Source organism: Corvus hawaiiensis, chromosome 18, assembly GCF_020740725.1.
Source record: "Corvus hawaiiensis isolate bCorHaw1 chromosome 18, bCorHaw1.pri.cur, whole genome shotgun sequence".
Taxonomy (NCBI): domain Eukaryota; kingdom Metazoa; phylum Chordata; class Aves; order Passeriformes; family Corvidae; genus Corvus; species Corvus hawaiiensis.
The window spans coordinates 5,853,124-5,868,702 of NC_063230.1; the positions used below are offsets into that span (position 1 = coordinate 5,853,124).

A 15,579-nucleotide genomic window follows, 5' to 3' on the forward strand; every position below is an offset into this window, starting at 1 on the left:
ATTTAATAATAAAATTTTTAAAACCCCTAAAGCCCAAAAAATGCCAATACAACAAACCAGAGAGGAGGAAAAAAGAAATAACCTGAGGGACAAAGCAATCTGGTTTACCACTGAACACTGTGAAGGGCATGTTGAGTATTTTTGGCCATGTGCTGAATGGGGGTTCCTTTCTCAGCCCTTTGGTGTAAGGGTTTTTTGTTGGGTTTTTTTTTTATACCAGGGCATGCAGATTAGCAAGAGGCTTTAGGGAAAAAGGATTAAGGTGGTCATGTTGTATTCCTAGTGCACTTCATTGGCAATGGGCAATTTTAGGGCTTCTCTATCTTCCAGATTAAATCAATTGCTCTCCCTAAAATAGCCAAACTCAGGCAATATTCATGACTCAAACCTAAATGTCTTACATTTGACTGGAATCTTCAGTAATGATGATCGCCCTCCTTTTTCTTTGTCCAGAACATTTGTTGAGAACATCCTCCACCAGCCGGCCAGCGTCTCTGCCAAGAGTCCCTGCTATGGAAAGTGCCAAATCTATTTCAGGTAATACCATGGGTTTTAGGTGATTAGGAAAATCAGGAACTCTCATTTCAGCCATGTACTTACAGGTCTACTTTGTGACTGGCATAACCTACAAATATTCTTCAGTATTGCTGATGGTGGTTGCCAGACATTTGATGTTAACTTTGGATTTGAAAAAAACCAGACTTGCTAAATACAAGTTTATGCAGAGTGTTAATTTACTATCAAGCTATATATACTAATATGTCAGTATCAGCAGGGGCTTCTAAAACCAAATCTTTATGAATTACAGCACGAATAGTGTGATACTGTGAAAATGATGCTTTGTATAATCTAGGCAGAATTGATTTTAGATAAATATTTTTTTTAAAAGCCTATATTTGTGTAAATGCTTACAAGTTTTAGGTAGTTTTATTTGTCCTAAAAAACAAAATTCTTGTGTCTGGTATTTATAAATTAATGTACTTGCCTCCAGGTCATTAGAAAATAAGTCTCTGATTTATGTGGAGAGTTGAATCTTTGATTTGCAGAAACATAAACAATGGTGACCATTTAAGTATAAAGGCAAGCCTCATACTTTTAACTGGAAACTCTTCCATGTAGAGAACATGTAACAATTCCAGATTTGGTTTTACAGAGTACAATGCTTGTGCTTTCATTTGAAAGAAAAATCATTTCCTCTGATAAAATGAAGCAAACTCTGTGGAATGTGTCTGACTGGTCTCAGGTCAACGTTTGATATACTTGATGATATTTAATTAATGTCCAGAGCATCACATACATGCAAATTCTTCATTAAAATTAATTGGAAATAAAACAGCTGTCATCTCTAAACTGATTTGGTTTTCTTTTTCCTTAACTACGTGAAGCTTCGCAATGTAAGTATATGGACTAGAGGAAAGTAAATGCTTTGATGTTAAAATTCCTTCTCATTCATTAAATCCTTCAAATGGAAGTAGTGATATTCTATTAAGATACATCCATGAAAATTTTCTTTGCTTCAAAATACAGGCTTGATCATGAATGTTTCTAGTGCAGTCTAAATCCTTCATATTTCCAAAGTGGAAAGAATGCTGAAACCTAGTATTAGATATAGGTTTCTATGCTTGGTTTCTGAACTAATGCTTGTCTGAGAGCAAGTTTGAAAGTTTTTATGTTTGCAAATGATAAATGTATGGGCAATCCCCCCCCCTTAGTGTCTCGAAGAAGTAGTGAAGAAATCAAGCGGGACATCAGTGCACCTGATGGAGCATCTCCAGCATCTCTCATGGCAATGGGTACCACCTCACCACAGCTGTCCCTCTCATCTTCTCCTACAGCATCAGTCACCCCTACAACCAGAAGCAGAATAAGGTAAAAATCCTTTATTTGGGTTAATTCCACAGCTGTCTGTCTGGATACCCCTAGTATATAATATTGGTGTTGAGACTGCAGACCCCACACAGTAATGATCTTCACTAATCTGTAAGAGCTTCAGAAAGGGTTTTCTGCAGCTCAGTATATGTTTAAAAGTTAGACTAAAAGTTAAGCTTTTTAAAACTTATGAGTTTATACCAGAGCTTTATAGTCCACTAGAAAAGCAAGCAAAGTCATGTCACTAAATAATAATACCAGTTCAAAATACCATGAAGCCAAATTCAGGAAGTGAACTTACAGCACATGGAGTCGATCATGCAGACTGGCTTGGACCCAGGGAGACCCTGATAAACCTTAACTTCTGTAATCCCAGTTGAAGTCAAAAAGCAGCATGCCCAGGTCTTAATCTCAGACACTGGCAAGTCTTTTTTAATAACCATGAGTGAATGGGCCTGGGGTTTTTTGTCCCACAGATGGAATCATAGTGCAAGTCTGAGCAACAAATGGCCAGACAACCTCCTTTGATTAGTAAGACAAAAGATAGGTCTGTGGTAAATTTAAAGCTGTTCCTCTCTGTTGTGGTATCAGTCAGAGGACTTCAAAGTATTTAGTCCTCATGTTATCCAAGTGAAGTCTGTCCTCAGCTCTGCTTCATAGGTTGGAAAACTGGCAGACAAATGTTAAATAACTCTGTCAAGACCATTTCTCACAGAGCTTCCTGACAAAGCTTTTGTACAGCAGAAGTATTAAACCCTTAATATTCAGAGACACTTGCAATATGTAAAAAATTCTGATGTATTCACAGCTTGTGGGTGCTTTTGAAAGTGATTTCCCTGAAATCAGCCTGGGACAGGCCTCAGTGCTGCCCTCCTTTTGTTGTGCAGAAATTAAACTGAGTTTAATTGTGGGTGCTTTACTACCAACAATTAATGTGTATGTTAGCACCTACATTTAAACTGAGTACATCCAGAAATAAGTTTAAAAAAAACGTAAAACACCTGTGTATGAACTTTGAACTGGTAACATTGAGATGTATTGGTGTCAGCCTGCAGACTGGAGCAAATAGTGTGGCATTCCAGGGTGAAACTGTACAGTTATAATTGTGAAATCATTATTGTGCTGCCCAACCATTGCCTGCGATGTTCAGTACTACAAAAGACTTAATGGACTGTGCAGCAGTGGGTGTGTGGTGATGAGTGTGGCCTTTGGAGCCACTTGGAGTGTCACTGCTGGAGTTCAGTTTGTTACATGATCATGTTTCTCTGTTTTGCCCTACCTTTTTCTGAAAGTTATTGTAAGATAAACAGTTATCAGTGTAGTTCACTAGAATAAATACTTGCAGTTTTCTGTTCCCTCTTCTAGTTGAAACTTCATTAGCTCTTTGATTTGAAATGCAGTTGACCTAATGTGTGAACATGTAAGATTTGTATGTCAAGCCGTTTTTCATTGTCTCCATACAACTTAATGCTAATTTATTTTTTTCAGCAGTGTTTTCATAACTGTGAGAACCTGATATAAGCCGTGTGCTCTTGCTGGAATTTGAGAACAGGCTGTACAGCTCCCTCATGGCTAAACAGTATGTTTAGCGTAAAGAGAGAGGGATATTTTTATTTGAGTTCTATTGTTGCCCCAGATCTCTGTTCTTCAGTTCTCATAGTGTTGTGTAACCCTCATTATAGATTGAATATGCAATTCCATTGTTACTTGTTTCAATCACCAAAGGAAAAAGTACACCAATGTAAGTTGTTGATATTTGTATTGATTTAAGAACTGAAGTACAGAATTTCTTGAAGCATCATTCTGGCTGTGTGGTGCCTATGAAATTTAGGTACACTGACCTATTCAGATAATTGATTTCATATTTAAAATACACAATTATTGACTTCCTTGTTGTGTTAAATCAAGATAAGCAGTTAGGTTTGAAGGCTCAGCATCAAAGATAGCAGTTACTGTTTTGTGTTTACTGTCCTGCTGAGCATATATTTTCATGGCTATTTCAGCTGTTACCTCTTTCTAAGTAACTTTGAGATCCTGCCCATCCATATGTCGGTGAAGACTGGCCAAGAAAATTGCAATACATATACTTAAGATTAGTGCCTTAAAACATTTCTTTATCTATTGGGCCATGATGTCTTTTATGCATTGACCAAGAGATGCTGATCCATGGAACAGTCTCTGGTGTTCTGTTTATAGCACACACGCAGGAAGAAATCCACATTCCATGGATGCTTTCTTTTCCCTTAGCAGGAGCTAGAGAATTGCTACCTGTAAATCTGCAGCAGATGATATGTATTTCCACATTCCACCTCTCTTTCCAGTCACCACATGGGCTGTAAAAAACAAAGAGTTGAAGATTTGAGACTGAATGTGTACAATCCCTTTGTCTTTTGGGAAGTATTCACAAAGAGTAACTTAGGGTATCATCTCTGAGAATGCTCTGAAAATCTTGCTTACATCTGATAGTGCTCTTTAAAAATGGCATATGGGGAAGTCTTTGCAGTTCACTGATAGCTATCTGATTTTAATTTTCTAAATGGAGATTATTAAAAATAAGAACAACTTCTGGCACACTTTACGTGCAGTAACTAATATCCATAGTGGTGTAGTACTTGCTCTTTTTGTCAAAGACTGTTTATTCTAATATCTATAGAAATACTGAATCATGTAACTAGGCCACTAAAGAAGTATTAGTCTCTATAGTATATGGTTTTTAATCTAAGAATTAATTTCTGAAGCCTGGTAAAGAGATGCTTGTAATGTAAAACTCCTGAAAAAATGGCCAACTTAGTTAGGTTGTTCTTTTCTTCCCCAGTTTTTTCTTAAGGAAAAAATTACTTAAGATAGCTTGACAAACTGGAATTGAAATGAATTGACTGCTTTTATTGTGCTAATAGCAAATGGCAGATCAGCCTACATAGATCTCCCCCTTCTTTTTTGAGAACTTCAGGTCTCAGGCAAATGTTCTGTTAATAAAGCCGTGCTGCTCATATGCAAACTTGTTGTTTCAAGGTGACATTTGTAATCAGCCATGAAATGCAAAAGAGATAGCATCAGTTTATTCTCTTTCTAAATACAAAATAAAGTCACTTGAGTTAGCTTAATGGCTCAGGCTAGAACTTACTGTTTGTCAGTTTAATTTTTCAAATTCTTAGAAAGAAATATAATTGAGGTGGAAAGATCTAGTAAAAAAAAGCTTAAAGGAAAAAGAAGGATGATTTGCTAATGAAAGAATTACTCCAAACTAAGTCTCAAGTCTTTTGCAGGTATTCCTGTGTGTTCTGTTTCTCAGTCAGTAGTGCTGTATCCTGCTACTTTCAATGTGCCAAGAATTTGTCCTTCTATTTAAGCCTTTATAAATACCTATTTCTGTTGCGTTATAAGCTCTTCTGGCCTTGTTCCTAGGGAAGAGAGGAAAGATCCCTTGTCTGCCCTAGCAAGAGAGTATGGAGGCTCCAAGAGGAACGCCCTGCTGAAGTGGTGCCAGAAGAAAACAGAGGGCTATCAGGTACCTGCAGAGCTGGCTAACGCTGTGGGCCAGCAGTGGAGCCTGCCCGTGACACAGCCCAGGCTGCTCCACACCTGACTGCATATACTGAGTGGCCCTGGCATGTACTGTACCCTCCCCTTGGAACGTGTGCTCCGAGTCCTGCTCCAGCACCAACAGCTCCTCAGTCACTTTGCTCCATGCAGTAACAGCTTTTTCTTAAGGGGGCAGCTGCCCTCCCATTGAGGCACTTGAAATCAGCCTTTCACAGGTTGCACTTCTGAAACTGGAGCTGAAACTTTATCAACTTAAGGTTTAAATTAATGTTTTCCAAATGCAGCTAGAGTACCATTTCTCAGATTCCAGAGATTTATTTTTTTAATAGGTAATTATCGTAGGGGTATTTTAGGATCTTTGAATGCACTCCCATTTAGCCTATTAGGGATAGTTTGATTTGTGAAGGTGGCATGGTCTTGCATTTGAACTTGGCTCTCCACTGTGGTTGCAGACTTTTTTTTTTTTCACTTGGTCCAAATGTTATCAGAAGCCAAAAGAACTAACAAGATAACTGTCCAGAGTTCTGCTGATTACATTATTTTTTCAAAAGAATAGTGGCTTCAGCAAACTAAACCAGGATGTTAATAGTCTGACCATGATGTATTTGTTTGGTTAACTTGTATTGAAAGTGTTTGGAGTTCCCAACACAATCCTCAGTTTAAGAACTTTACTCTTTCCATGACTTGAGCCTCACAATGCAGAAGGAAGTTGAGAGCCGCATAACAGGATGGTCGCCCATCCATAGGAAAAGTCCTCCTTCAGCACAATGGACAGGCTGTGATATAAGCCCTCCCCCTCTTCCTGTGGCACGTCTGGTACTAAACTGTGCTATTTCTGAGGATAAGCAGCTTTGTGGAAAGAGCCTTTCTCCTTCCCCACGTTTTAAAAAAGGCAGGATGTTATATTTCTTTATAAATCCTCGAACTAAGTGCAAAAATATTTTCCCATATTGTCTTGAAATGAAAGATGAATTTGACAGCTTCACTAATCTGGTTAGGAAAAGTGATAGAAATTATTCCAAACTTTTAATTCTGTAGTTGTGTGCACATGCAAGAATTTGCTTCTGATTCTACAGATTGCTGCTTATAATTTCTTGAGTTTTATAAACAGTGGTAAAAGGATAGGTTTTGAGATTTTATGTACTTGCTTCAAAACCTGCAGCATGGTACTGAGCACAGAGCATCTGCAGAGCCGCTGCAATGCCTTCATTGAAACTGCAAGATAGTATCAGGAGGTTATATTAAGTTAGTTCTTGTAGAACAATGTCTTTTGCTTTAGGCACACTCATTTTTCATTTCTTGGTTGTACAGAATTTGATAATTTTCAGCATTGCCTGAAATTCAGTTCTGGTTGAACACCGTGTTGGTGGTGTTCTAATGTTTTAAACATACCCAGCACTGTATTCATTGTGAACAGTGCTTATCCAGCTTTCTGGCATCTCAATGTTATCAATACCAGATAAGGTTTTTTTTCTTTTTTTATTTTCAATGAATCTCTGCTTCATTTTAATTTTTTTAAAAAACTATGTGTATTCAAAACTGACGAACAGTAAACAAGCATCAGCGTAATGAAGCTTCTTCATTCAGTCCTGCTTAAAGGTACTCACCTCTTCTTCCTTCCCTGTCCTCCAGGCATGGACAGGATACCCTCTTTACCTCCAGCTCTTCCTGGTGTCTCACACTCTGCCACAGTTCCCTTTTCTCCCCAGCATTTCCTATCATTAGAACTTCTATTTTTCCTCTGTACCCCTGTTGCTTTTGTTTGGTTTAGCACCTGGGTAAGAGCCAGCACATGCTTTTCTGAGCTGCAGGTACATGCTGGCTGCCCAGCCCTCCTCTGTCGCTGAGCTGCTGCAGGAGCCTCACAGAACATGAGTCCTAAATATCAGAGCCTTTTCCTCTAGGAAGAGAAGTAGGTCACTTTCTATCCAGTCACCAATTTCTATACAGTTACCAGTTTGGCCAATATTAGCTGTAAATATGGCAGGCTAAAGGAAAGATACTTGCAAATTGAGTCTGTAACAAGTTCCAAAATGACCCGGAAGATGGTAACCATCCTTTGGAAACAAAGAAAAGGAAGTGTTAGAAGCCTTTTGCTTCAGAATAATTATTTTGTTAATTTTGTCCTATTCATATTAAACTACCCACACTTAAGTAAAACCCTGTAAACCAGTATTTTTCAAGTATGTCTTTGCCAGCATAGAAAGATGTGTCTCCTTCTATATCCATTGGCAACAGTAATCACTTTTTTGTCTTGTTTTCTCCCTCTCACCTGGAGGTGATGTCCCACAGCTGTAGGTTTTTATGGATAAGTGCATGTAAGGTATTTACAGAAAATTATTTCAGCTGTTGGTGTTTCACAGGGAAGATAAAACTGTACATGTTGAGTTAAAGCTCCATTTCTAACAGAGACATGTTTGCTCCTGGCACTGTTTTCCCTTTCATCCCTGGCATTATATTTTGCACTGGATAGTGGAAAATAGCTAATAAATACTAAAAAATAGTAATCACACAAGTAGCCAGATGCAAATCTTAATTTCTAAAATTTTTTTAAGGTGTACAGGGTTATAGGTGAGCTGCTAGTGCTTCAGCCTGTTAGATACCAGATGTGGTGGAGTTGGTTTATCCTTATCAACAACAGCAGGATAAAATACTAAAGAAGAAAAAAGCCACACCAAAGTCTGTCCTGTTTCAAAGAGAGAAGGTTTTCTTTATTCAAAAGATAATTGCAGAGAATACAGCACTACAGAATTGTCTGGTACAACTGGTACGGGGTTTTTTGTCTGCTCAAGTAAAATGGAAGAGTAACTCCTGCTTTCCTATCCCTTCCAGAAAATTGCTTTCAAGCTTTTGATTAAAAGTCTTAAGTACTTATTTCTGCTTTAGAAGCCTGAAACTTTGCGAATGCTAAATAAGTCAAATATGACAGTGTGGTGAAGCTCTTGATTTCAGTCCATTATAGTGGAATAAGCCCTGTTAAAAATCCCTATAAATTACTTCATTGTACACTTTTCTTGATTTATTCAAGCAAATTTGGAGGGGAATAAATGTATAGTCACCTTTAAATGTAGTTGTTAATGTTTAACTGTGTTCCAAATGTTTTTTCAAGACCTCAATAAAAAAATTAGATTGATAAGCCAGTGAAAATAAGAGAAATTACTGGTGTAAAAACCTGAATGACTTAATCTCTTACTGTATTGTAGCTTTTAATATGCTGTCTGAATGTTGTTTGCAGGCAGAATTTCTCCTTGGAGCTTAGGTTTTGAGAATGGTGATCTGCAGAAGGTCAGTGCAGAGCTAGCAGAGGCAGATTCTGTATTAACTTCCATCCAGAGCCAGTTCAGTCTTGACACAATTGCACACATTAAGTTACTGAGCTGCATTATACTCTGAGCTGAACAGATCTCTAAGCCATGAAAGAGGAGAGCTGCTCTCAAGATAAGAATTTAGATAAAAGAGCAGCAAATCACCTTTAGTTTTCAGATCAACAGTCACAAAATACTTGAAATTTCATCGTGTGTTAGCTTTGCTCAGGATCTGACACTGCTTCAGAGTACAGACCCAAGTCCTGCATTTTTCAGAGGAGGGAATCCTCCTGGCTGCTCTAAAATATGTGCAGTGTCATGAAACTGCCATAAATTCCAGATATCTTCAAAGCATAAAGTAATCCCATCCAGCTGTTGTGGAGCATTTACCCTGGCTGGAGCACAGCTACTTTCATTTTGAGTACGCAGCTAATAAAATCCCAAAAAGGATGTGAGCATGCATGTTTCATGTTAAAAGAGGACCAATAAACAGGATACACACGTCCTTACCCATTCTTATCTCCAGCAGTATTTCAATTTATTTTCCATTTTTGTCAGCATTCTGAGAGATAATTCACTTCCAGAAGTCTTGACACCAAAAAAGCAATTGTCACAAAATAGCAACAAGAATTGACTCATTTTTTGTTTAAACTTTAAGCTTTCCACACTTCCTAGGTACAGATACTCTTAGTGTAGCCCTGTAGTACCTGTCCTCTATTTCATGCAATGCTGCTTTCTGCTGGAAAGACCGCCTAATTTTTACCTCCTGTACAGATCAAAGCTACATGTCTTACAAAACATGGAATGCTATGCTCAATGCACCTTGAAATCAAGCAATATTTTCATTTGTGCTTGAGCAGTAAGTGTAGAATAACAAAACTAGATGTAAAAGATGGTTCAGGTTGCTTTTTTTTTTTAAACTTCTCAGTGCTAAGCTAGGTTATATTCTATTCAAAGTACTACATTGATTTTAAAAATGCACAAGAAAAGGACATGACTATGCTTATGTAAGCCTGTGTTCAAATACTGACTCTAGGGTGTGCATTCTGTGCTGTCTGGTTGATTCATCAGAGTAGTCAGGAAGCCAAAACACTTCTCTCCTTGGTTTAAGCTGATGCTTTAGTCAAAAATTCTTGAGTTAAGGAAGGACATGCATCCTTTTTGTGTTTGGATTGGATTCTGATACAACAGAAATGTCAACTTGTTAGACTTAATTATGACAAAATTTAGAATAAATTATGAAGCTGTCTGTACCTCTAAGTGTTTCAGACATTAATGTCTGAAGCTATTACTGGATTTTGTGAGAATGACTGCTTCTTTTATGGTTCTTTTTTGTGCCCAAACTGAAAAATAACGTGTTTGGTATGGAAAGGAACATTACCAGTCAGTGGTTAAGGGTTTTGATGGTCTATGTTTGCCATTTATTGCCTTTGCAGAAGCTGGGATTGGAGAGGCAGTAGTTGGGACTGCTGCTAAGTCTGTTTCAGATTATGTTCTTACCTACTGCCCGAAGTAGATAGCCACAGCTTTATTCCATGATTTGAGAGTCAGTGAATGCTGATTCAATGGAGCGTGGATAGCAGTTCTTTCATAGTTTACCTTTGTAATCTTCTGTAATGGATACTCGTTTCATTTGTGTATGTATCTGTAAAAGCTTTTAAAAGCATTTTACTTGCATTTTACTTACATTTTACCATGGGAAGAAGCCTGCCAAGGTCTGTACACTTAAACTCCAAATCTTATTTTAAGGCTTTAATATATTATAGCACAGAATCATATTAATGGTTTTGCTTTCTCAACCCACTTATTTAATTAACTAATACAACAGAGACATAGACATATGTTTTTTATTTTCTTCATGTCCTGACTCTTTTCAGAGCCAAACCAAGTTTGGATATGGGAATCTCTCCTCCTTGTGCAGAACAAGGGATGGAGAAATAGCTGCTGTGCAGGATGCTCTTCTGCTGGAGTTCTGATGTCCATAGCTCAGGCAGATGGAACCTGTGGCTGTGTCTAAACAAGTGGTTAAAATGACTTTGTTCTTAATTTGTGAGTTAGAAAACATGTTTTGTATAGTTGGGTTTCTTGATGTTTTTGGGGTTTTTTAGCTGTGGAAGTTTTCTGGGGGGCTAAAAAAAAGTAAGGAATTTCTGGGTTATAATAGTTAACATTTGTTTCTTGCTTTTTTTAAAAAAAGTATTTCACTGACTTTAGAAGACCCCCTGTTAATTTAGGATTACTGCAAAAAGCAATAGAAGAAAATTTTTAAATTAGCAGTATGCTGGTTAAAACCACTTTTAAATGGTGAATTTTAGAAAAGTCATAGGTTTGCAGAGATCTTTGGTTGATGTTATGCAGAGCCCAGTCTGTTAAGCAGTCTAGAATGTTTCATGGGGAATACTGTTTTTAGTCTTTTTTTCTGTATGAGCTCAAGGGAATACTTATTTTGTGGTGAGAGAGACTCCTACTCTGCAGTTTCCAGTTCAATAGGGGCTTGAGTAATGCTTGAAATGTTTCTTGGTTGTGGATCTACCAGGTTGTTTAATTACCATCTATTTTTCACTTTATATTTTTATGTTCTGTCTCCAGAAAGGACTTAAAAATTTTTAACTCTGTTACTTACTCCTGTTTGGAAAGTGGCTTCTACAGATCTTTTTATTACAATGGTCTTACTGGTTTAACTTTTGTTAGAATTGCCTTTTTAAAAAACATCTACCCCAAATACTAGAGATAGCTTCATTCCCATCCTACATCTTAATCACTAATAGACAAGGGCTGATAAATCCCCTTCTAGTTCATCTCTCTCCAGAAAGGCTTATTCCTCATTTGACAATTTATCTGAAAGTATGTCCTTCAGTTGCTTTAATACTTTGTGGTCTGAAATGTCTTGAAGAATAATTCTAGATTAGATTCCAGCAGAATTGTCTTAATAGAGCCAATTACTTAATAAAAGCAGTAACAAAGAAGAAATTATGTCAGAGATTTTAGGCTGATGTTCTGTTTACCATCAATTCTTTGAGAAATAAGAGCTTAATGCAAGATTGATTTCATTATACTGGCCAAGCTTTTTCAAAAAAACCACAAGTAGTTAAAAGCATTTAGGAAATAAAATTTGCTGTATTTAAATGTGCCAGTTGTGTGCTCAAAGCCCTACATGAAAAATTAAATTTTCAGTTTAAATGACAATCTGTCCCATTTCTAGATTTGTTTTTTACTGTCTGACCAATATTATAGTTCTTTTAGTCTGAGAGGTAATAATAATTCATAATGCTTAGAGCAATTGGAAACAGAAACCAGTCCCTTTTAATTGTTTCCTTCCGTTGTATTTAATTCAGCTTCTCTGGATACATTAAAATTCTTGGATGATGGGTTTGTTTTCTGCTTGTTGTCTTAATAATAAAAGCTGGACCCTACAAGATGATTTAGAAAAAAAGGGTATTCTGAGTTTGGTTTTGTTTGAGAACCAACCAAACTTGTAGGCGCACTTTAAGTGGCCCTTTTCCCTTCCAGTGTTTATATTAAAAATTCAGCATTCTATGGATACTTACTAATAGTTAAAGCGAAGTTTTTAGTTTATACTATTGTAATGTTTAAGGGAAGATGACTTTTGCTTGTTGTAATTTCACTGTGGCAATGCCAGTTTACATCTTTCTCCTACCATTCCCACATCACTTGGCCATCTCAGGGACAGAGGGAGAACATTTCAGCCAAGAGCTGAAAAGCTCAGGACTAAGCTTTTTCTCCCTCAGTGGATTGTATAGCAAAGCAAATATGATCATTCACACCTGATTTACATAGCCAGCTTGCCACACATGACTGTGACAAGAAAAAGCTCCTCTCCCTACCTTTATCCATCTTACTGACACAAATGTGAGCTGAGGTATTACTGGTTACAGGATAGGAGGAAAGAACTTTCCAAAAAGTAACTTCTGTAAATGGACACAAGTAGAAATTTATTGGCTTTAACAAGCTGACATTTTTCCTTTTTTTTCCCCTTAAAACCTCAGACTGTGTGTTGCATATGTTTCCCTAATTAAGTAACATTGAGAAAGTTTTAACTGGGCATTAATTTAAATCCAATTTCCTGTCTCTCTTGAGGAGAAAGGAGCACTTTTTTTTCTCCCTTCTTTTTTTTCCCTTTTGCTTTTAAATTTTCCCACCCCTGTGGCTGGAGGAAGCTGTGTGCAGAGCTGTTCCCACAGACTGGGGGTCTCCAGCGCCGCCGTTTCCTTGTGCGGCAGGAGCGGCTCCGGCCCCGGGCACTGTGAGCCCCAGCACGTACACTGACATCAGAGCCTGGACCTGCACCGGGGCCACTTCGCATCAAAAGTGTTAAAGCTGAGCAGGAAACAAAGATTTCCCTTGCATTCTTCTAGAAATTGTCCAGAGTTTTGGTTTTGTCCTCTTGTTGGAGGAGACTGTGGTTGTTGTTCATTTGAAGTCCAAAGCACTGCTTTGACAAGAAGTACAAGTGCCTTCATTCCCACTCTGCCTGGCACAGAACACTGGCTCTGGGTGGAGTTTTCTGCCTTAGGAGTGCCAAGTTTTAGTGTCTTGTCAAAGACAGGTGATGATGATGACTAAATTGCTGTCAGGTGAATGGTTTGCTCAGGTGATTGTGATTCTGCACTTCTGTGACTGGAGGTTTTAGTTCCTGCTGTTAAAATTTTGAAAACTAAGTAAGCTTCTGCTTGAGCCCAGTTAAGTGAGTTAGATATTAAACCATATTTATATTTCTCCATGGAAGTGTAAAAGATAGATGATATATTGTTGTTACTGGTTGTTTCCTAACTGAAGTTTAAACTGACTGCTATCCACTTAGCCTCTCTAACACTGTTTAACTGCCAACAGTCAAATATACAGTCGTTTAAAAGGTCACTGAGGCATCTTATTCATAATTCTTTTGGACTGGGCTGACTCTACAATAATTTATACAGTCTCAGGAGATGCATTTACTAGTGCCACTGAGTTTCCTACGGGAACTAAAAGATCAAGAGTGCAAGACAGCAGTTTTCAATTCCAGTTTCAATCCCAAAGATTCTCTGCTACTGTCAGCACTAAATGTGCTGGAACATCTTTATTTCCAAATGAAAGTTAACTTTTGTTTGTGATCTTTTTCACATCAGTTTCTATAGAGAAATGGTTTGTTTAGAAGAGAAAATTTGTCCTCATCTTTTAGAAATTTTGTCTGGATATGAATGTAGTAGAAGCAGAAAATAGAATGAACCTTAACAGAGATACGAACACATTTCCTGATCAGGGATTTGGGATACACATATTTAACTCGTTTGCTTTTCTGTTTTGGGGTGTACAGTTGCACCAAATCCATTACCTTCTAGCACAGCATTTTACAGCTTTTAACACACACTCAGGCATACATTTTGCACTTTCTTTTGAGGGAGGGCTTAATATTATCTGAAATTAATATGTAGAATAACTGACTTTCTTATCATTATATTTTTTTTAGTAGTGCAGTTCTTACCACAGAATGTTGGTATTGGGCTGTCCGCTTTCTCTGCCAATTTCTTCAAAGGCATTAAAAAGAAGTATTGATGAATTGGTAGCATGTAATAATTCTTAGATTATGGCTTTGATATTGCTTATATTTTTTTCCCTTCAAGAATATTGACATCACAAACTTCAGCAGCAGCTGGAATGATGGCCTGGCTTTCTGTGCAGTTCTCCACACTTACCTCCCAGCCCATATTCCCTATCAAGAACTGAACAGCCAGGACAAGGTAAGACATTAAAAATCCTATTCCCAGCACTGCAATGCTTTAATTAATATGAGTTAATAAAGAACAATGAACTAATTTGAGTTCTAAAAACCCCAGTGTTACTAGGATTTCCAAATAATCTCTGTGTGTTCTGATCTGCCACAGTTCCTACCTATTGGTGTGTTAGCCCAGAATGTACAATTAATAATAGATCCTAAAAACATAAGATTATTTCACTAATGCATGAAGAGATTTTTTTATTCATGCTTTTTAGAGAATAAATAATCTCTTCTTTAGTATTTTATAAATCAGTTGTTCTTCACTGACAATGATATTCAGCATTATCTTCTGAACAGGCAATTAATAAAAATCTTTCATAAATTTTTGGATGATATTAAAACACATTAATTCCTGTGGTTCCTTTGAATTACTGTAGTCAAATTATAACTCCATTTGAAGCAAAAGTAGTAGCATTGTTATGAACATTCTTAAGATCATTTTGTTATGTTTGAAATAGTATTTCCTTGTTTTCTAACATGTTTCTATATCTCATGCAGAGAAGAAATTTTACTTTGGCTTTTCAGGCAGCTGAAAGTGTTGGCATCAAATCTACTCTGGTAAGATTTAAATGCATATTGAATGAATTATGACCCATTTATAAAAATCAAAATTACTCTATTTTGTAGTCTCAAAAGATTTGGATGTTTATACTTAAAAATAGCAGCAGATGAGCTCAGCTAGAGGTTCTTGCACTAAATAATGACTGAAATACAGACCTATTAAGCTTTAAAAGGAAGGTTCACCAACACTTATCTCTCAATACAAAAAGAAATATTAATAACGGCAATGAATTTGTTTGAGAATAGTTTGGGAAATAGTTATGGGATACAGTTTTCAAGAATCCATTAAATCTCTCCTGTCTCTGACATACTTCTATATTATTTGGGATTTCTGGAACTCTGGAGCTACAAATCAAGCAATGTAATTTGTTTCTTTTTCTCAGTGTACTGTGAGAGTTGAGATTTGCCTCTTCAGTTTAGACTTTTAATTTTTCAGCATTGCAAATATTTGTAAGGTTTTTTCAGTGGTTGTTTATAAGTTGTCTTACACAAATTTTAGAGAAAAATAATTAGTTTTCAATAGTA

The 15,579-nt window shown here is 37.0% G+C and overlaps 1 protein-coding gene across 2 annotated transcripts in view; it reads left to right on the forward strand.

The window, feature by feature from the left end:
- SPECC1L (sperm antigen with calponin homology and coiled-coil domains 1 like) overlaps positions 1-15,579 on the forward strand; it is a 63,539-nt gene that overhangs the window by 39,532 nt on the left and 8,428 nt on the right. For both annotated transcript variants that reach the window (XM_048322755.1, XM_048322754.1), the window contains exons 11-15: positions 454-537; positions 1,713-1,869; positions 5,275-5,377; positions 14,339-14,455; positions 14,992-15,051. In XM_048322755.1, coding sequence (XP_048178712.1) covers positions 454-537; positions 1,713-1,869; positions 5,275-5,377; positions 14,339-14,455; positions 14,992-15,051 — 521 coding nt within the window. The remainder of the gene's footprint in view (positions 1-453; positions 538-1,712; positions 1,870-5,274; positions 5,378-14,338; positions 14,456-14,991; positions 15,052-15,579) is intronic.